General features: G+C 37.0%; 1 protein-coding gene across 1 annotated transcript in view; it reads right to left on the reverse strand.

Annotated features, from left to right (window-relative positions):
- The window catches only part of MMS22L (MMS22 like, DNA repair protein), a 95,693-nt gene that overhangs the window by 16,899 nt on the left and 56,684 nt on the right, over positions 1-22,110 (reverse strand). Inside the window, exons 15-19 of the mRNA XM_075145519.1 lie at positions 9,955-10,145; positions 7,359-7,509; positions 2,623-2,765; positions 1,716-1,858; positions 1,400-1,559 (exon numbers count right to left, since the gene is read on the reverse strand). Of these exons, the coding sequence (XP_075001620.1) occupies positions 1,400-1,559; positions 1,716-1,858; positions 2,623-2,765; positions 7,359-7,509; positions 9,955-10,145 (788 nt within the window). The remainder of the gene's footprint in view (positions 1-1,399; positions 1,560-1,715; positions 1,859-2,622; positions 2,766-7,358; positions 7,510-9,954; positions 10,146-22,110) is intronic.

Genomic DNA, 22,110 nt, shown 5'->3' on the forward strand with positions numbered 1-22,110 from the left:
CTATGTAGTAGTTCCCACAGACGTCCTTAACTTTATATTTAATTAGAAGCAAGAAAAAGTTTGCTGGGTTGGAAATACAGGACTATCCCAAGAAAACATGTTTAAGACGTCGGAAATAATGAAAGATTAAAAGTAGGCTGTTACATGATATTATTAATCTATAAAAGTCATCCATTATCATCTTTAAAAACAACGCAAAACAACATTAATCTTGTGGAGTGAAAGAAAACACAATGATCAATCATAGAGAAAGAGAACGATCGCTTAACAACGCTTCTAATAATGTTGTCTAAGCTTCCTATTTTGAAAGAAACATGCTCATTCCGGCTAAAAGCACTCCTTCTATCATCACTGCCGTGATGTATGGGACAGTAGGAGACACAATCTGACCACAGACAGGAGGTGTTTAGATTTGTTATAATTTAACAAGCCCACAGAATGTGAAGAAGTGACTGAAATACACTTAAATATTTTTTATTTTAAACCTTTTTTATGTTTTCTTAACTAAAAAGAAAGGACAATTTCTTGCACACAACAGCGTGACTGAAGAATTAATCATTCCCTACTGCAAAGAACAGAAAGGAAAATACCAATCTAAAATTACTTTACACGGCTCCAGCCCAACATCTGGATATCTAAAAACATTTAATTTGACATACGTCTTCTATAACAAAATATGCAGATCTTGCAATAGAAAAGTAAAGTATTTTACAAAATTCATATTCCATTACATTTGATGCACCTTCTGCATCGTGGTCACGCTTTTCACTGTAGTCCTTATAATCATGATGTACACTACGTGTACATGCAAATCATTACCTCTGTCTTTAAGAGACATAAGGTTTACCCTATTTTTAAAGGTAAGTGGGTCAGACTGGCACATTCATTCATAATAAACAGCACTTTTCCATCCTATCAGTGGTTCTACACTTTCATCAACAAATACTAGAATTTGAGCTTTAATAAAGCACAAAGTGTATGTAAGAGGAGCAGTTCTAAAAGGAAGCGAGTTACATTCCTAAGCTGACCTGTCCACTATCATAACTCCAGTAAATACGATGTAGCATGTCATAACACTGCTTCATTGGCTTGTCATTGTTTCTGGTTTTATTTAGGTAAAACAGGTAGTTTTCAGTGGTAAAAGACAGGAAAACATCTTACTTTTGAAAACACTGATTTGCAGGGGTAATTAAAAAAAAACCACAAAGAGGTTAGCATCAGGATAAAAACCAAAGAAAATCAGTGGAAGAAAATTAAATATCTAACTATAACATCTTGGTGACTTTGCTTTTTTAAACCATTAAGATGGACAGTAGAGAGGAAAAAAAGTATTAAAAATCATATTTTACTGATTCCTTAAAAATATTTCCTAAAAGAAAAGAGGTTGCAAAATAATTACCTATGATCCAATATGTAAGCTGCAGACCTTCTGGAGGTCCTTTTACCTTCAGATAAGGTTTTACATACTTTAATACATCACCTAAATACTCCAGAGTTTTTGCTATCATTGCAGATTTCTCAGGGAGTGTCTGAAGGCCACTGTAAGTTCTACCAACAGCCTAAGAAAACAGAGACATTGAAATAAATATAAATAAACTTACTAAGTCTCTTACGAGGTTTGTGTGAGTAATTTCTTTTCGTACCAAACAAAATCTGATACATAATTCCTTTTCCCTAAAATTGTCCTATGAAGCTAACACAGAGGTGTACAGTACCTTAATGAATTGGACAAGAGCATTTTTGGGGTCTTGCTTGAAAACTGACTCTTCAACATGAGCCTTTGAAAGAATGCTTTCTACTTCTGAGAGTTTAAAAATCAGTCTTGTCATTTCAGTCAGCTGCTCCATATAGGCTTTCCCTGTTTGTTACAAGAGAGCACAGCAGTAAATACAGCATACAGTTATGCTTTTTGATTTACTTTAGTCCCAAAATCACAAAATGAAACATGATTTTTAAATGTCTAAAATACAAGGATTCTGCAACTGACTGCATGTCTCTAGACAAAGAATGTGTGTGTAAACTAGTTATGTTTCTAATATAGATATAAGAGAATGAAGAGTATTAAGTACAGATAACCAAGTCTTTCATTTTACTGATGGTTTTCCTCAAAATCTATAAAATGTGTATGAAAAATAGTCACTAGAAGATGTGTTCTACAAATAATTAGAACTGCAGTGTTTTATAAAAGAAGTGATGAAGTATTGCGCTAAGAAAGCAAAATATCCAACATAGAAAAGAAAAGAATTACTTGCGACTGGATTTTTTTCCTTTTTTTTCTTTTAGGGCATTCACAGCATGATTTCTGACTATTTACTTCAGATTTTCACTTTTTTCAGAGCAGTTTCTCCATGGGGGAAAAATAGCTTGTCTCCTTGGGAGCAAGTTTTTGTTCTTTGCTTCCAAGGAAACAAGCTCTTTTATCTTTGTTTGTGATAAATTTGTCATATGCAGAGCAGGCAAACTATCAATAAATAGCACAAGCAGCGTAAAGAAACACATTTTGTAATTAGGTAAAAGTAAAGGAATACAAACAAAAATACATTTTGTAATTAGCTGAAAATGTTTGCCAGTTTTGCAATATAGAATCATTACTGCAAACATTAGGGAAATGTGAATACTTACCAACTGTTCGCTCAGCATCTGTCTTGGCCAGCATACCAGTCGGTTGATCTATGAACATTTGCAAAATGCATCGAAACCAAGAACGTACTGTCAAAGCTTCATAGGATGTATATCCCATACTAGAAAAAGCTTCACACAGTGCACTGCATAGGTATAACAGGAAGAAAAAGGTAAAGAGATCTAATAAAAGTATGCAAAAAGGTGGCATAGCGTCTCATTTGGCTGTAGACATATAGCAACGTGCACAGAAACGATCAGAAATAAAGTAACAGAAAGGCCAACTGGCATTCCTTTTGTGTACTCTACACACTTTGCTCACAATATCCTGATGCCTGAATACAGAGAATATGATAAATTTGGTAATGCCACACATGGTAGTATAAAAGCATATATACACATATGCATATGTTTTCGCTACATAAAACAAAATGGAGGAAGAAAAACTCACACAATGGGAAATGCCTTATTCTAACAATGGATAATTTGACAGTACTGTCTAAACTGCCAATGTACAACGCTGGGAATAGTTTATCTGAATCAACCTGGAACTTCATATTGACACTGCTTAAACTACCCCAGCCTTTCGTATAAAGGCAGCTCAGGTGCCCCACACTACTCTGAAGTCTGCTTAGTCCTAGCTGCCTAAAAGATGGAGAAGAAAAGGTCTGCTTTAGCAAATAAAGACATGTCATGTTAGAAACAGATCAAAAAGGGAAACATAAAAAGGCAGCTTGGAGATGACAAAGGAAACCACTATACTTGATGTACACTTACAAATGTATGTATTTATGTATGTATACACACACAAGTATATACATTCACACACAGAGCAAACTTGCTGTATATACTTTCTTCAACCAAACACTCACTATTATTCTACCGGCCAGGTGTCAGGCCAGAGTCTATGGCACCATCAACACTCGATGCACAATCCCTGTACTCTACTGTTCAGTATTCCCGAAGTTTTACTTGTCTTACCACCGCGAGTAGCTGCTGTAGTGGCTTTTTCCGAAGTATATCGGCCCTGCATCATTAATTCTGCAGAAACTCCTTGCTAATGGACAGCAGGTCTATTCTGCACCCTGTTTGCAATTTCTATCAGATGAGCTCCGTGTGTGCTTCAGGTCAGTGAAATTTCTTGAAAATAGTTACACCTTTTTATAGAAGATATTTCCTCTCTAGGTGCTTTCACTTTAATGAAAAAATGCTTGTACTCTTTTCTTGATATATGTACATATAAATCTACTTATTTTCTACTGAATTTTTACTCATACTTGCAACAGAAAGTCAACACAGGTCCAGATGGAAACCAAACTGGATTCTGTTTTTCACTGAACAACATTTGGGGTTTTTTTTCTATTTCATTTAGTTAAAACCAGTGACAATAAAATAAATAAGGAGACTAAATGCAAGCAAATAAAAAATGATAATTAAATTCCAGTACAAAAAGAGAAAAAAACAGGATGCCTATGGACTTAATGCTCTTTGCAGTAATGTATAAACAACAATTCCAGCCTTATATACTCGATGTACACAGCTAGCCTACTTGGCCCCAAAGGTTCACAAAAACATTTTCTACTATAGTCTCACTGGTTTCTCTTGCTTGCTGGTAGGTAGGCCACTTAAGCATCTTCCTAAAACTGGACAGGAATATGCTCCTAATCCTTACGAAAGGAAAGAACAGTAACTACCTGCTAGAAGCATGGCAAGTGGTCCTTTTAAACAGTGAGCTTATACACATGCTCAAAGTTAGTTTAAACAGCTTATAATATTATCATGCACCACACAACACGATCTGGAGAGGAACTTTTAGGTACTACTGCAAAAGAAACACCAAAGCTTGTGCGCATGTTCCTAAGGGCACAGCTTGTCCATCAGAACCTTTATTATCGATATTGAAATAGCTGATATGCAGAATAAGCTTCAATCTTAAAGAGACCAGGCAGAGCTTGCAGAGTATATAACAGCATCAGCAACAAAATAATCTTTTTACTTTTTAACTGAGAATGTTTGATGTGAAAATTATCACAACACAGTAACCATGAAGTCTTAAGATCCCAGCACTTAGATACTTTGATAACTTTTGCTCTACAGCTGCCTAAGGTAAATAAGTACATGAATCATACTATAAAAAATTGCCATCTTATTAGTGTATAATAAAATGACAGTGTCTAGAGTACGATACCTCTGTACAATTCTGCTAAAAAAGTCTTATCATAGGTACTCATTGTCCTTTCACAAGGAAATCTGAGCACCTTACAGCTCTGTTGATGAAGTAGGGACATACCTTCGTCTAGTCTCACCTTGTTGGCCTTGAGGCAACTGATAGGGGAAACAGACAATTCTCCTTGAGGTTGGGCATCGCAACCCCAACAGCTTAGGGGCAAAAATATTTGCCTCTGTGTGAGTGCTTTCTGTCCCATGCTTCCAGCAAGGGGGGAGATTCAGAAAAGCAGAGTGACAGAGAGTGAGAACACATGAGAAAGAGTGAAAACATACACACACATAAGCAAAAGACAAATACACATCATCACTCAACTACGCAGTCATGCTTTTTCCTGCTAGTTTTTCAATAAGGATCCATGAACCTGACATTTTCAGTTAACCCATGGTACAACCTGCAAGAGGAGGGCAAGGTCCTCTCGTTCCTTTCTAAGACAGTACTTGGAAATAAAGGTTTGAATACCCTCCGAGTGCAAGACTCACTTAACTTGGGTTTTCCAAATTCTTGCACAAGTGCTCTAACCTCTCAACTAACGTACACCAAGTAACTATCATCAACGCTAACTGCATTTTTAGACGAAATTATGGCACCAGGGCTGTATGGGAAACTCAGTATTAGCCACGTGTGCGTGTTCTGCACTTGCTAATGCAACCAATGTTTCCAAATACTTGGGAACAGGAATGCTTCAGCCGTGGTTCCAAATACAGTAAATGTTACCTCAGCCAGCATAGCAATGTATCTATATAACAATATGTCAGGTGCTTAATGCATATTCCTAATGAATACTTAAGTAACTGCTTTCAACCACCTAAGTGTTTACTGGGGGAACCAGTAATTGGCCTTAAGCACCTAAATTATACCAAAATTCCAGTTTAGATGTCAAAATGTTTTTCTTGATCTCACCTGAAGAGCAAAAAAATTCAAATTATAAATGGGCATTTATGCGCTTAACTCGTATTTCATTCAGCATGTACTAGGTATCTGCAACTTTGCATGAAACTCACCCTATAAAGATCATACAAGAGAAAGACAGCAAATCAGAGGACTGAGCGCTCCTCTCCTGAGTTCCAAACTGACACACGAGGAACTAAACTCAACCTCTTTTAACATCTCCCTGCAAGAAGGCCACAGCCTCATCTTTGCTAATCACACTGAAATAGTCTTTACCATATCCTGCTTTACAGCTATGCTCCTTAGTACAATATGTACCCTAAAAATGTGCAACATTTTTCACTTTCAATTACAGTCCGACATAGAAACACTCCCTCTTTCTCTCTCACCTCTCACCTCCCCTGCTTCCAAAGCCTGATTCAGAAGCGGGGCGAGGGGGAAAAAAACCCACACCACAACCACCACCACCACCACCCATCTATCTTAAGTTCATAGAGGCCTACCTAAAGCCAATAAAATTTCTCAGGTATATAAAATTCTGACTGGACAGAGTCCTGGGCAATCTGCTCTAGCTGACCCTGCTTGAACAGCACTGGACAAGTTAGACTACATGATCTCAAGAGTCCCTTTCAACATAAACAATTCTGTGATTCTGTGAAAACTCAACATTGGCATGGAAAACATAGGAATGTGATCAATGTTCTAAACCTATATTTAATTTAAAGCATCCATTTAGCAGGTCTCAGAAACCTGAGCTACATGAACATTAATATGTACTCAGAAAGTGTTCCAAGCTTGTCAAAAAGAAAGTTTTAATGCATGCATTTCCTTACTATCATTTTCCTTATACTTTCAATACTGCCCAACCCATCCTCCTCAGCTTCCTGCAGAAGTTCTTTGTTTTGAAGGTGAAGATATTTGAACATTGAATACTTACTATATAGCATCTTCAGATTTCTGTGATAATGTTTATCTTGACTCCTTATAACAAGATTTAAGTTTTTGTGTTAAGTGTAACTGGTAGGGGAAAAATATGTCCAGTACTTCTAACCAGAAATTTTAAAATTTACCAAGTTACATTATTCAGCTTCAAGTGCAGCTAGGGCAGGAGGCTACTGCCTTGCCAAACTGTAACAACTTTGCCCAAGGGTAACAATAGAAGGGGGTGGATAACTGTAACTATGCAAATTAAAAACAGGTTATGGGTTCAGGCATTTCACTTTGATGCAGTGTTGCTCTTCATGGAAGTACTTCTCTGAAGATACTGTCTAGGTCCCCATTTTCCAAAATCTGTTAGTAACAACACTGTTTCCATTGGGAAAAAAGTAAGTGGTTTGCGATATAAAAGACACATAGCTTTTTCAAAATACTTACCTCTCTTCCTGACAAATTTTGAGCATCTTAAGCTATTTACACATAAAAACAAGCAAACAACCCAACCCAAATAACACACACTATCCCCTGTGAAATGTCTCAGATGATTTCAAGAAACCTAGAACTTTAGCAGATGCAAAGAACCTGGACCATCTTAATGAAACACTATTGTTTGAAGCAACATTTTCCACAAGTCTAATGAAGGAATGGCAAGGTACTGGAAGAACAAGTAGTCGCAATTTTTCACCTGTTTTGAATTAGGTGACTTAGATATCTTGACACCAGCTGAGGCCACACCATGTCATCCCATCCAAACAGGTGCATCATTGATAGAACGGGCTGTGGCTGGAGATCTGATAGGGCTTTGCTGGGTATATCCAAAGCTAAGAGAGTAAAACCTGATTTTAAAGAGAGAAAAACATGGCACCATGTTAATGTTTTCTCAGTACATCCCTGTTCCACTAAAAAGCATTGAAAATTAATTACAATTAATAATGTGCAGTCTGGGAGTACCAGAAATCTCAGTTAAAACTGGGCAACTATTCTAACAGATAGTGTTTGTACACGGGTTAAAAATGTAGTATCTGTCTCAAGGAGTTTGTAAGTCAACAGGACACACTGAATGTAACGGAGGGAAAATGGATCCAAACACAGGCAATTTTAAATATATTCCCGAAATCACAGATTATAAATTCTGAAAGCGTAGGTTTACCACCTATGCAATAAAAACCATGTCTTAAAAACTTGCTTTTTTGTCTTCTTGGCCCCCCTTTCTTGCCTCCATCCACCACTTCTTCCCTTGTACACATAAGTATTACTGTGCTTTACAGGGTTGAGTTTTATTTATTTGCTTTGTTGTTTTTACACACTTCTTGCAGTGAAGAACTGTACCTGGAAAGAATTCACGCAGTAAAATCTGGTACCTTTCTATTTTTATAATATACTTTCATGTATCAGAAGCTACTGTGTAAATAGAGCACTACGGACAAGCTTATTCTTGAAAAAATGATCTTCATATAGCAGTTGCAGATCTAGAAACTGGGACAGTACTTTGCACAGAGTTTTTGTTAATGAAGCATAACCTTTTGCTGTTTCTGCTAGGTCTACTGTGGAATCTACCAAACACTACCAGAATAAAAAATATAGCACATTCTTTATGCTGCAAATGACAAATGCATTTAAACTCAGGAAGAAAACGTAATCTGAAATGCTGAACAGTTATTAGGTTAGGGGAAATGAGAGGCATCAAATGAGTCAGGAAAACGACTTTGGAGAGCAATGAAATAAAGGGTCTTGCTAGTTCCCAAATTCTCCAATTCAAGTTAAATAAAAATGTAATATTAATTTATTAAAATAATGATTTATAAAATGGCATACATTGAGAAGCTGACTTTGAATTAGACAGGAAAGGCTAGATTTCAGAAACAACAATGAAGCTATTTTAATTAAAGCTATTAAAGCTATGAAGGACTTCACATTTCTTTATGTGCCTCGGAATAAAAAAGGTGGTCATACGGAGTCCCCACTCTGCCTTAGGTGAGGAAGCAATTTGTGCCAGGCTTCTTCCAGATTACCACATTGTTTCTGCAGCATCAGCCATAACATGGCAGAAATGGGAGACAGAAATGATAATGTGAGTCCCAGGCTATTTGCCTGGCAGGGGGAGCAGGAGACCTGTGACGGCTGCTCTCTCCTCTGGGCTGCAACTTCTAAGGCAAGAAGCTCATACAGCGTGGGAAGGGTTTGCCTTCCTCTGTATTACTGCCTAACACATCTCTATAAAGCAAGCCACAACTGCACTCCCCTGCTCTAAGCAGAGTTTATAATAGGTTGTTCTTCTTGCTATTTCACTGTGTTAATATAAAATAAAAAGATATGACACTGTAGGAAATGAATGAAAGTTTTGACATTAACAACCTCTTCCTTTGATTTGTGTTGCTGTTTCCCATACATGCTTCAGTAGCGTGAGACCACTACGGTTGCATGCTGCCTCCTTCATTAATGTTGCAGAACTGCTTCAAATGAAGGGTCTTTTAACTTTTCTGTTACTAACCCAGTACTTCTGAGCTTGTAACTTTATCTAATTCATATTGTGATGGGAAAAAAATATTCTGTATTTCACTTCTCTAAATTTTAGTTAAATGGATACAAGATTTCATTGTAACTACAGAATACAATGCTAGCTACTGATGTTAAAGATCAAACTGGGGTTTCTTTCTATACACCGTCATGCTGATTCATTGCACGTAGAGTTCACATACATATGGAATGTTGTACTTCAAGATTAAAACCCTTCAGTGTAAAGCAAGACAAATAATTAAAACGAACTATGAAATAGTTTTATGACCATGACCATAAATGTTCAGCAAAAAACAATATTCATGTAATCAACCTTTTAAGAATTGTCTTCAAATGTAAAATATTATTTAAAAACAATTTAGTTTGAATCGCAACCGTAATGAAAAGAATAGTTCAACACAAAATTATAATAAACTTCTACAAAAAGATGTAAATTCTAGATACAGTGAGAGAAGTTATTCTCATTTATATTGTATAACATTTGCAATGTTGATTGTAATCTGTGACTAGTAGGGAAAAAGAAGTCAGGCTTGTATAGTTTCAAACCCCTTTGGAGTTCCCAATCTGTTTGTATTCTATAAAGTAATTCAACACTACAATATTTCTTCTTGTCAAAATATTTAGCATAGAATCTACTTTTTACATTTATGCATATTTAAGTTACTACATGAAAGTAGAAATATCCCAAAACACAAAATCCTTGAAAGTTTGTGACCCAGAAAATAGCACCAAATCCAGTAGTCGCAGGGAGGGTCAATGCTAACCTGCAGCTGTATCAGCAAGTTGTGGGGAAGGTGGCATCTGTGACATTCTCTGGCTCTTCAAATAGGGAAAGAAATTTCTCCAGAGAGCACTGGCGACAGCAAGGTGGTGCTCTTTAGCCACTAATGTAAGCTGTGCGTCTGGGGCCGTGTTCCCTAGTTGAAGTCCCTGGCTTACACGTTTGTGCACACTCCTAGGGAGAAACAAAAACAATGTTTATGTTCAATAAATGAAAAATTCACATCTTTTAAAAACGCATTTACAACTACTTTAAGCCGTAGAGCCTGAGAACTGAAGGATCATTCTGCGCAATTAAAACCTTTATGCAAAGACATTATGCATACCAGTTATTTGATGGATGATTGATGGCATATTAAGCACCATAAAGTTAATGTTAATTACTAATGTCAACCATTAATTATATGCTTTTTAATATGTCAGATCAAAATGAGAAATAGGCAGCTTTAAAATGACTACCTGCATTTTGCAACTGCTAGCATGACAAGCAAGTCTGCTTACAATGCAAAGCCAGATGCTTTTTTAAAATTTTTGTCAGTAGGGTTTTTAGCATAGAGTTGTGTACAGCAAATAATGGCAAATGATTTTGATCAATTGTAAAACTTCCTTCTGAAACCTATTTCTCATTTGTAAAAGCTCACTAGGTATGAGTTTTGATAAGAGAAAAGATTCATTTTATTCTGATGCGCTGCAGACAATTAGGTTTGACAGCAATGCCCACAGCTTTGTTAGTACAGTAAGGACAAAAGTTACCACTACACATAACTCCCATCTCTTCCTGAGACAATGTGGCATGAATTCAATAACGCACTCAATTTTCTTTGATTCTTCTAGTACCATTCCTGCTACTTAATCTAATTTGGAAGTTGTGACTTTCTAGAGGTTTAATAGAGATATGTCTGCAGGGAATCAATGTTCTCAGAGAAATGGGGAGGAGAGGAAGCATTAATAAATTTGTCTGGTAGAGCAGGATAGGAGGCATTACTGCACGGGGCTGATCAACTAAATAACATGCTTATTAAAAACAATCTGTGGGAACGCACTATCATTCCTGTTCCTATTTATCTTCTGGTCAACTCAATTGAGATTGTGCATTAAAGCACAGGCAGCATTATTACATTTGCTTTATTAAATTCTATAAACAGCACTGTAAAGTCAGAGTCAAGATATTTATAAGATAATGGCAAACAGCGGAAGCATCGAGACTTGCCTTAACACTAACATTTGTAGACTATAACATCTTTTTTCTTAATTGCCATTCTCACAATAGCAAGTGTTTCACAAAACTCTTCCCCTAGATCTTTATTCTGTGCTCATTCTCATTTGAAATAAACCAAAACAAAAATAGAAAAAACTCCAGCCCCTAGTTCCCCTTCTGGGAATGTGGGAAAATTATGAAAGAATTACACAACTCACAGCACTCATTAGGACATCTGAAATGGAATAATTTTAAATAAAGAGTAGCCTGGCTGCAAGGCCTTCCCATACTAGGGTTGATATTAGAAGTGCATCTCATTATATCAAATTAGTATCCAAAAATTCTGCCTAACACGTAATTTAAAACATAAACCATACTGGCTGTCAAAGGTAACGATACCTTATGCCTGCCTGCAGGCATCCATTAGTTTCAACAGGACAGACAGAAAGAGAATTGAGTACCAGCTACTTTTCGAATGGCTACATTTAACAGACATGGAAGGGTACATAATATTAGGAGGAATCAAGTATTTCTTTGAGAGACGGTGCGAGTCCAAACACAGGAACAGAAGCCAGGAATTCTAAACCCAACATTTATTCCCTGTGTGGCTTCACCTAAATCATACAGCCTTTGTTAGCCTCAGTTTCCCAGCCATGATATTTGGATAGTAAGCTTACCCTTTAAGGATGCTGTGAAAACAATCAATGCTTAGAAACTGAGGATTATATTCAGTATGTCAGTTGGTATTCCTATTTACAAGGCATATTCTCCAAGTCAACATGAATTGAAATAGAAGTGAGATTAGAATAAAAAGTCAAGCAATACTTCTTTGGGAGTATCCCTTATTAAAAAAAGGACAAAGAAAAGGGTGCAGAAATAGTGAGGTCTAGAGAACAAACAATGAAAAAGTAAAAGCAGGGTTAAAAACATATTTTTGCCCATTACAAAAAAAAAAAAGTTTAACAGTAAAAACATAAAGGGCTTTTTTTGGTTTATTTTGTTAAGAAAGGAAAGCACAATGCCTCATAGTGCAGAAAATAAAACTTCCCGGACCAAATTCTGCCCTACTTACATCCAGACTACGCTGTAAAATTGCACAAGACCTTTTTCTCTCCTCTAAATTGCCTCTCCAAAGAAGGGTGCCTTGCATCTCCTTCAACCATGTATGCAAAGTAGAAGGGTGTACAGACTTCCAAAGTAAGGTAATATATCTCTGTGTCAGTGGAAGGGCAACATGTACAAATCAGTATTTATGTTTATTCATAGTAACCTACACAAATGCTTGGAATAAGGTAAATGCTTAGAATCGATGGGGCATCAATATGTGCTGCAGCTGATGTAGTCAGCTTCTCCCAACAAGCAAATTCTTTTAATTCCATAAAAATATGGATAAATACAATTTTACTTTTTGTTCAAGCTTCTACATTTTTCTAACACTAGACAAGCATACCATCAAACATCACTCCATTCCTGAAACTATATACAAGTGGTTTTCCATTGTGTTAAGAGCTCTGGAACCACTGGTTGCGTCATTACAATGCTAGTAACTTGGTGTGGTTTTTACTTGTTTTAAATTGTGGATTTCCTATTTCTGTGAAAAGAGGTGTGTTTTTTTCATTTTGCCATCAGATCAAATAAACCCTGAGTTAATAAAAGAAGGGAATGTTTGTGCTACCTGAATGCGGATTGTGCTGGATGTACAGGTACAGCAGTAGTATGCGGGATTATTTTCTACATCCTACACCTGGGTAAGGAATTGCAGCCATCTGGATGCAGATATTGTAATCACGCACCATGCTTTTGCAAACATAAACCATGCCTTTGCAAGCCTGGATTACTAAAATGGAGTGAAACTTTAGGTCAAGCTGGAAAAGTAAAACACATAAAATGCAGACACCTGCCTATATAATGGAAACTCAAGTCACTATTAGTCCATAATCTGCACTGGCTACATATTGGCATCCAGACTTAAACCCATGTCATTTAATTTGACATACAAGGGTTCAGAACTCCCCAACATGAGAGAAGACCTCTCTCCTCCTATCCTCATTGCCAGCGACACATACTACCACCCTCAGGGCTCCCCAGACTATAAATACAGGCACTGGTTTCTTCACAGACGGTACTTCCAGTTCCTCTGCTCCCAGACCATGCCAGGCCAGGCATAGTACCCAAGAACTCAGCTGCCCAGTACAGCCAAGATTAAGCTCAGCAAAGTCTTTTTAAAGGACCCGAATGACCTTTTGATGTTGAAACAAACAAATAATTAAAAAACAACACCTGCAGGACCAAACAGCCTTGGATAAATCTACGGAGATTGGGTAGAGATGTATGAGTATTTCTAAAATGATAAATGGCTTTGATGCTTAGAATTTCAACTACTAACATCAGTTCTTTCAAGGAAAAGTCAGGCCAAGTAAAATGAAATAAAGCATCATCACACTCAGATTCAAAGACAGGTAATAGGGGCTTTGTGCTCTCTGCAGATCAATGGACTCTAATAATACTTGAACTTGGAGATTTCCCTTCCAAACATTCTCCCTCTTTTTGCATCACTGTAAGATTATCAACATAGTTTCTCATTTTGATATTTTGGCAGTAAATGCACTGTGCCTTGGTCCTATTTTAATGCTGCCATAGAGGTGGTAACAGCAACAGAAGTGGATGGGGGAAGCTGAGGCTTCTTTAGCTATGGGGTAGCTATGAAGATTTCGGCATAAAGAACTGAAGAGATATGGAGATTAGCTGATGCAGGGAACAATAAAGTGAGAGTTTTGATATCAGTGAAGAAGACAGAAGAGCTTTACGTTCTCTCAACAAACCCCAGACCCCATCACAGAGGTGATGTCAGCTACTTGGAAATGTGCACAACAATAAAGTTATCATCTTAAGGTCTCGCAAAAACCAAAAGCCACATTAATACAATGAGAAGCATATTTGTTTCTGCTGAAAAGATTATCAACAAGTTACACAATAAAGATGGCATTAAAATAAAATCCAAAATAACAGTGCCAATGTTGACACTACTCTACTTCATATGGAAAGGTGTTTCGGCTTCCGTTCCTCTCTTACTTGCCAATACAAAGAAATTATAAGCACTATTATATGGCAAAACATTGGGCTTTCCTGTAGAAATCTATCCAGTCATATTTTCTGTGGTTGTATAAATCTTACTGCAGTGATACACTCAAAATTTGTGTTACTGCTACAGGTGCAAAGCTCTGAGATCTCTGCTAGACAGCAGTCCACTCAGCTTCAGTGACCAAACAATATTTACCAAGCAGCATTTCAGAATTTAGTTCAAAATTACTCATCCAATTTCACTCTCTTCAAATGCCATAAAACATCAATACTTCTTTCATACCTCTACTCATTTCTTCTTTTCATTCCACCAGAATTGTTGCTTCTTACAGTGACCAGAACTGGAAGCGAGGTTTCAGCAGATGCTACACACATTTCCAGTAACTAGTCCTACCCAAGATAAAGCTGAAAAAGACCTTTGCGTGCCCTCCATATGCCTTTGAAAATAATCCTGTATGGGTATTCAAGTATTTGATTATCATGCTATTTAGTTACATGATAGTTATAGAAAATCGCAACTATAGCATTTATTTCATTGATCCATACAGATACCAACTCCCATGTTGACAAACTCACTGTTCAACTTCTACTTAGTAATTTTTTCATAAGCATTTACTTATTTTTATGTCTGTGCTTCAAATATGCAGTTTACACTAAATACATGTACAATTCTGAAGTCATAACCTCTTATACTACCATAAAATACAATACAAAGTGTGAAGGAGAAGACTTTTTTAGAGTGAGTTAATTACTTTATACAGAATTTTTTAAAACATTCAAAAAAGAAAAGCTAGTTTAAGTATGGACTATAATACCGGCATTCACAAAGGCAAGGACAAAACAGTTGCACCTGGGTTCAAGTCTGCTTTCATGCAGTATAATGGAGCTGTGCCAAGGTACAAGTAACAAACTGTATGATCCTTCCTCTCTTATACATGCAGATTCATGAAAATGAAATGGATCTGGATCCATAGAAGTGGCACACTAGCTGCACAGTGGTTCCACAATGGCCCTGCTCGTCCAAGAAGAAAGTGCCCAAATTAACCATGCTTAGAGATTGGTGGAAGGTCGTAGATGTGGGTTTCAGGCATCTCATGGTAAAGGCTTTCGGCTTCCTCATCACTGGTGAATGATGTGACCACTTGACCTAATGTGTAAAGAGGTGAACCTTCTTTCTCTTAGCCATAGTTTTGAATGCAAGTAGGCCGGATTGCAGAGCTCTGCACTGAACTCTTGGTTATCAGCATGTTTAGTGGGTGCACTGACAGCATGCTTACAAGAATTTTAAGTGCTAAAACATATGGTTTATGGTCTCAAAGTGCCTCAGCTGGATGCTAAACTGCTAAGGCCTGTGAAAACAGCCTTAGAGTCTCTGGGCACAGAAGTTTAGGTACTTAGGGAATTTCAGTGCTTAAAATGGAGTCACCTACACACTTTCAGACACTCCCATATTCAGGTTGTTTCTGTGAAACGTGCATGAAGGAAGGTGACTAAATTCTACCCAAGTGTGATTCAAACAACAAAGTTCTCTTTTAAATCTGTTTCTAAGCTCTTTGGGACACAATTTGTTTTTTATATCCCTTTAAATAGCACCCAGTATATTGAGACTGGTATGACTGCATTAGTAACTGGACAGAAGTAGTAATCCCACCTCAAATCAGATTCTCTCAACTTAAGTTGTTTCCATATCTGCAATATACGTGCAAAGTATCTATGAAGTTTCTTCATATTTGAGCAACAGCTTTTCACTCTTTGAGGTAACTCAAAAAAAAACCCTGGAAGAGCACAGAAATTTAACCCACCTTTATGGAATTAAAAAACAGATTTCAGAAAGAAAAGCAACATGAGAAACTTGAGGCCAAAAATAATTTTTCCCATCCATTAAAAGAAACATTTGAAAAAAATCCCACAGTTTATAATGAAAGTGTCAGCACTGTGTAAGCCACAATGATAGCATCACCACCACCACAGAGCTGTACTGCTGACTGTACAGACAGAACTGGAAAAATTATGACACAATATTATCAAACATTAACATGCCCCCATCGGATCAGTATTTATTAAATCATGTTTCAGTGTTCTTCCTTCAGTTTAATTTGCTTCAATAATCCATAATAAACTGCATGCTTAAATGTTTACTGCAAAAAGGATGTCTGAATAATATGCCTGGTTATGTATGTGTATGATGATCACTGATTGGTGTGTTGAGGTAGGGAAGGGTAACAAGGGAAGAGGGATGCTTTTCAGAACTCTGACATCCAGGATTTATATCAAATGCTTTAATTCATCCATTTGTGCTTAAGTTTTATATAGCACAGACTTGCACATCATACATGTCAGTGTTACATCATGCCTTCATCAGGCACAACAACATGAAGCATACACAGTGACATGTCTTAGATGTTGGATGAAATCCAAAGGGATAAAAGGATACAATGGTTAAAAAACAGGGCACAAACAGATCTCAGACCTCTGAATCTTAATTCCCAAACTGCTCACTTAGTCATATCACCCTCTTTTGACTGGGAAGTCCCCTAAGTGCCTGCAATTCAGCTACGCAAATGCCTTCAGCTAAGCATCTAACCCACAATCTCAGTCTACTGGGGCCCAGAAAGCTGATCACGACTAACTCACACCAAGAAAAGCAGGCTGCACAAAGTGCAGGAGTAGCTACCTTCATTTTAAAACCTGGAATACGCTTTTTTTATATATAACAACCAATGAGTCACAGCCTCAGGGTGGAGGCGACTTAGGTCCAGTTTTGATAGACTGGTTTTGGGATGAGGCTCTGCTCTTGGATTGTGAGTTTTACATTAAGTCAGTCTCTGGATAAAAATGCAAAATCCCAGAACAAGGACTGGAGCCCATGGCACTCTTCCCTCCCTGTATTACGTCATAACCACTTGGTACAGATATTTAATTGTTCAGACAATCTGTTGGCTGTTATTTAAGGGAAAAAAAAAACAAAACCACAAAACAAAACAAAAAACACCCAAACCAAATATGTTTAAGTATGCATCTTCAGCAGTAGGACTCTACAATGGTTCCAAGCATACAGATTTGTGTTCTTCGTGACATTGAATCAGATGTCTCTGGACCCACCAGACACACAGTGGATTCAATCCTTCACTTCATATTTTCTGTAGGCTAGCAGTAGACCAAGTCCGACATACGAGACAAAAGTGGTTTGTTTTATAAGACATGCATGCTGTATGTGCCAAACTAGTGACTGCTCAGCTGGACCTGTTACTGTAGGCCATCAGACCATTGTATCTTGGAAGACACCTACACCATCTGAGAGCTGGAGTCTTCCAAGTTCTGGTATCCTCCTAGTTCATCTGAATGGAGCTGGCAGGCAGGCAGTCCTGGTGCTCAGGAGTAAAAGGTCAAGAGAGGCCTAAATCACTATAACACTCTAGGACTGAGGTGCTTCAGACCATAATTTTAAAGGACTTGTTTATATATGTGTGTGTGTAGATATATGTAGAGAGAGAAATAAAAATACCAGGGCATCTAGCTTAGGCTGTAAGAGACACACACAGACATTAGGGAAGCATTTCAATTAGGAGCACTTCCCTTTAGCTAATCATTGCTAAAAGATGCTCCACCTTCCTCCACCCAAAAATCTTAACCATACTGTTTTCTGTTTTTTTCCAGATGCACACCAGGAAAACATTGCTCCTAAACATCCTAAAACATATTTTGCATTATGTTTCCTTAATTGAAAAAATGCCTATTAACAAAATAAAAAGGCTATAGATCCTTTCAATTTACCACACATCAATCGCTGCCTGAGTAGAAGCTGATCACGTACTCTTTCCTATTGAAGATACAGTAGGTTTAAACAGAGCCATTCCAATTCTTTCGTTGATGGTATAAATCTTCAAATCTCAATGGAAGAGCCTAGTATATTCCTATTGTTAGTGGATCATTGACAGAACATACTCAACAGTTAAGAAGCTTCTAATTTGGCAATTTATACAAGCAGAGTAATTAAAGTATATTAGAAATCCAGATAATCTCCCCCAATCAAACCAACGAAGGGCAGCCCATGGGCATTCAAATCACATGTTGCAATTTAGCTCAGGGTCACCTTCCCAAGTGAAATAATATCAACAGAAAATACCTTAAACTAAATGATCCTTACTCATTACTAAACCTATTCAGGAAATTACATAAAGCTCTTTGAAGATACAAATATTTTAAGAACAGTTAACCACTTTAAACAACTACTTTTTTCCTTTTAGTGATTTGAAGACTAAAGCCAAGTTTCGCTTCTCAGACATTACTTGGGATATTCACTAAAACATAGGAAAGAGAGGGGAAAATGTGACAGATCCTTTTAAATGTTATAATGCAAGTACAGCAGCAGCAATATTTTCTCACATTACCACAGTGTGCATTAGTACAGACGATGCAAGTTCTCAGTAATTAAATAATTATACTCTCAACAGTTAGGGAATCCGGCTTTTACGATTTTTTAATATTTTCAAAGTAATTATATTTTTGACTATTTTTATTTGGTTTTTTGTTTGTTTGTTTGTTTACATATCCTCTACAAGTAAGTCTATCAACTGCACAATTAAAAGCATTTGATTTCATTACTTTTTGACATAAAATAGAAAGTAAATCAAAACCAGCACTCTTTATAAAGCTTTCCAGGTTTAAGGTTATATTAAAAAAAAAAACCACAACAAAAAAAACCCCAAAACATAACCATTGCATCTGATCCCATAATAAGCAAAAATGGAAAACATACTATTCAAGTCAATGTTCTTAACATTTTTTTTTCCCAAACAACAGATGCTGTAATACATAGCTTGGCAGCTTCTTCATTAGAGAAATATGATTCAAGAAATGTGGCGCTTTGTCTGAAACTAATGCAGAGGAATTTGGTAGATCGATGTTCTTCACTAAATTCTTTAGATTTAAATGTAACGCTACAAACACCATGTAGAAAAAAGTGAACTGGAAGTCTCAGGTTTTAAGACAGTTGTCTTTTCCACAGCAATATGGAAACAAAAATATGTTATGTTATGATATATAATCATATATCTTATGTTACCTCTCATTGCTTGATCCATTTTCCCAATCAAGGAATCACCAAAATTGGCAAAAGCAACAAAGACCTAATCCACTTCAAAGTTTTCAAACCAAGGATTCAAAGTATGAGATGTTAATTTGTCAAGCTGCAGCATCTCTGAACATGGCCATCCCTTGAAACTTCAAATATATTCATTCTTTGGGAGTTCATCTTCTGGACTTTTAGAAGGAAGTAGCATACAGGAGTGACAAAAACCACTCAATATCTAGATGTAATTTGCATATACTCCTTCACTTTTTTCTACTGGAAGGCAAAAGTTGCACAAAGGCCAAAGCATTACTAGCCTAAACATTCCCGCCCTTTATTGGAGAGCAGTAAAAGTTCCCAAGATACCACCAACAGCCTTGACAGAGACAAGGGGATAAAAAAAAGTCTATTTTAAAACTCATGGAGTTGGATGAGGAAATGTGGAAATCCTTCAAATAGGAAAATGGACAGACAGCAACTGCTGAAAAGTTTAACTCAGAAAGAAAAAAAAAAACAAAAAACCAGAAATGAAGTGACCTCCAAGCACAGCAAGCTCTCCCTCCTCTATTATACCACTTCTTTCATCACATTCTTCCTACAGCGACCTTTCCCCCATGCACTATATGGCAGAAGAGAGACCTGGAACGCGTTATGATCAGCTTGTCCTGTCCTTCTGACTCTTCCAGACGACTGTGGATGCAGTGAGACTTGCAATGATCCAGGCCAAAGAGATGCCATAATTGGGAGATGCAAGTGAAAGCTGTCATATAAACACTTGGAAGAATTTTCCACCGGTTACTTGATGAAGGTCTTAAACATATGGAGAAATGGGCCAGCAGTCTACCTGAAACACTTCTTATTAAATTACAAGAAACAGCAAGTATTTGGAAATGAACTAGCATAAAAAAAAATCATGGACAAGAGAAAGGAAATCAAGCTTGAAATTCTTCTTTACTGGCTGGATTCATTTTACTTTAAAGTGAGGTAAAGCAAGTGTCACCAAAATTGTGATTCTACAATGTGCAATATTGAAGATGGGGAAGTAAGTTCCAATGATTTTCTATGCATTTAACTTTAGATTTTAGAGGAAAGCTGTTCATTAATAGGTCTGCATTCAATACAGATATAAAATGTCAACACATCTTATATTGCTCCTTCAATCTACTGATACGATGCGGAACACTAGGAGATGTTTTTCTTAGCTACTCTGAAATGTTATTGTGGATTTCTTTTAGAACACAAATATTTTCCTAAAGCATTCACTATTTTGTAAGCAATCAAACAGCGTAACAGTCCCTTAGTTAACCACTAATTTACTCATCAATAAATTGTTTTACCCATTTTTGAATGGTTAGGCTTGATGAGTATCTCCTATATATGCCCAGGTGAAGAAATGTCCAAGGCAACATCTGCAGGACCACACTAAAAAAAATTTTAAAAGTTATCTGCACAATCAAAGAGCTCATCTCCTTATATCAAAGATTCTCATCTTCACTGGGATGGAAAGTGTTAATGCTGTGAATAAAAGGTTTTCAACTCCAGTTGAATCATGTGAAGATTATCAATAGAGCAGCAATGTACAAAGGGGCTTCAGCAAGGTTACCGAGTTTAATATAATCCTCTCTATAGCTAAGCACAGTAATAGAGAACCCTGTGTTCACTGTGACAGCATGTTGTGTATGCTCAGTAATACTTTTAAAATATACAGGAAGAACAAGAAATCCCCAACATCTTTACTATACTCAAAGACAAAGTAAAGATATTAACAAGAACAGACACACAACCTTAAAACACAAAGGTACAGAAAAGCCAAGCATTCAGAGCTGCAGAATATTAGTTAGCACTTTCTTCTCCTTAACCCTTCTCAAAGGCTTTAACTACATCAGCGAAAAGACAAGTTGTTATGACCGTAATTTAAATGCAAGCAACAAAGCTCTAGCCTGCTTTGGCTAGGTCTGCTGGGAGGGAATATTACATCTGCCTCAGCCACCCTAGCAAATTTCTGCCAGAGAGTTGTTGTCTTTTCCTAACCGCATTTAACTAAGATAAGGTTGCAAGAGCAGCAAAGACAACATAACCTGCGTTAATTCAGTGCAACTAGTCCACATTTCAGCTTGTGGAACAGTGATAGCTAATTGGAGCCCAACTGCAATTTTCCTTCATTACCTTCACTGGTATTTGGCCAAGTTAGCTTCTCCCCTCTACTACACAGGCATATGCTAAGGTCGCAGTTGTCTTCGTGTCTTTAATGCAACGCATAAAGCAGAACGCGCGCGCGCACACATACACACAGTGATCCTCTGCTGTCCCAAAATCTCAAGTCCCAGGAGAGTCAGTCCAGGTACTCACTTCAGCAGCAGGGCTGAGCCATTCACAGATCTCAGCCAAGCACTCTATGCTAGGTTCTGCACTGTTCAAGACACTGGGAGTCATCTTGTTGCTTTGAACAGGTAAGTCAGTGCTCAGTTCTTTCAAGAAACAACATAGAAAAAGCAAACACTTAAAAAGACATTTAGTTTGCCTAAGCAGACTTTCAGCATAGGTCAGATTCAGAATTTTTTTAATCCTCTGAAAGAACAAATAGAGAAAAATAAAGGAAAAAAACGGACAGGGTACATTTGAAATTGATACTATCCTAAGCTGTTGTTTTCCCCTTTTTAGTTCACATACATACAAAAAACTCACCTAAACCAAACTTAATATTTCTAAATCATTGTCATTTCACAGAACTTAAAATAGCTCCATTTCAATTCTTAAAAGACTTATTTTGAATAGCAATCTTTGTAACAG

This window comes from Calonectris borealis, chromosome 3 (assembly GCF_964195595.1).
Source record: "Calonectris borealis chromosome 3, bCalBor7.hap1.2, whole genome shotgun sequence".
Taxonomy (NCBI): Eukaryota; Metazoa; Chordata; class Aves; order Procellariiformes; family Procellariidae; genus Calonectris; species Calonectris borealis.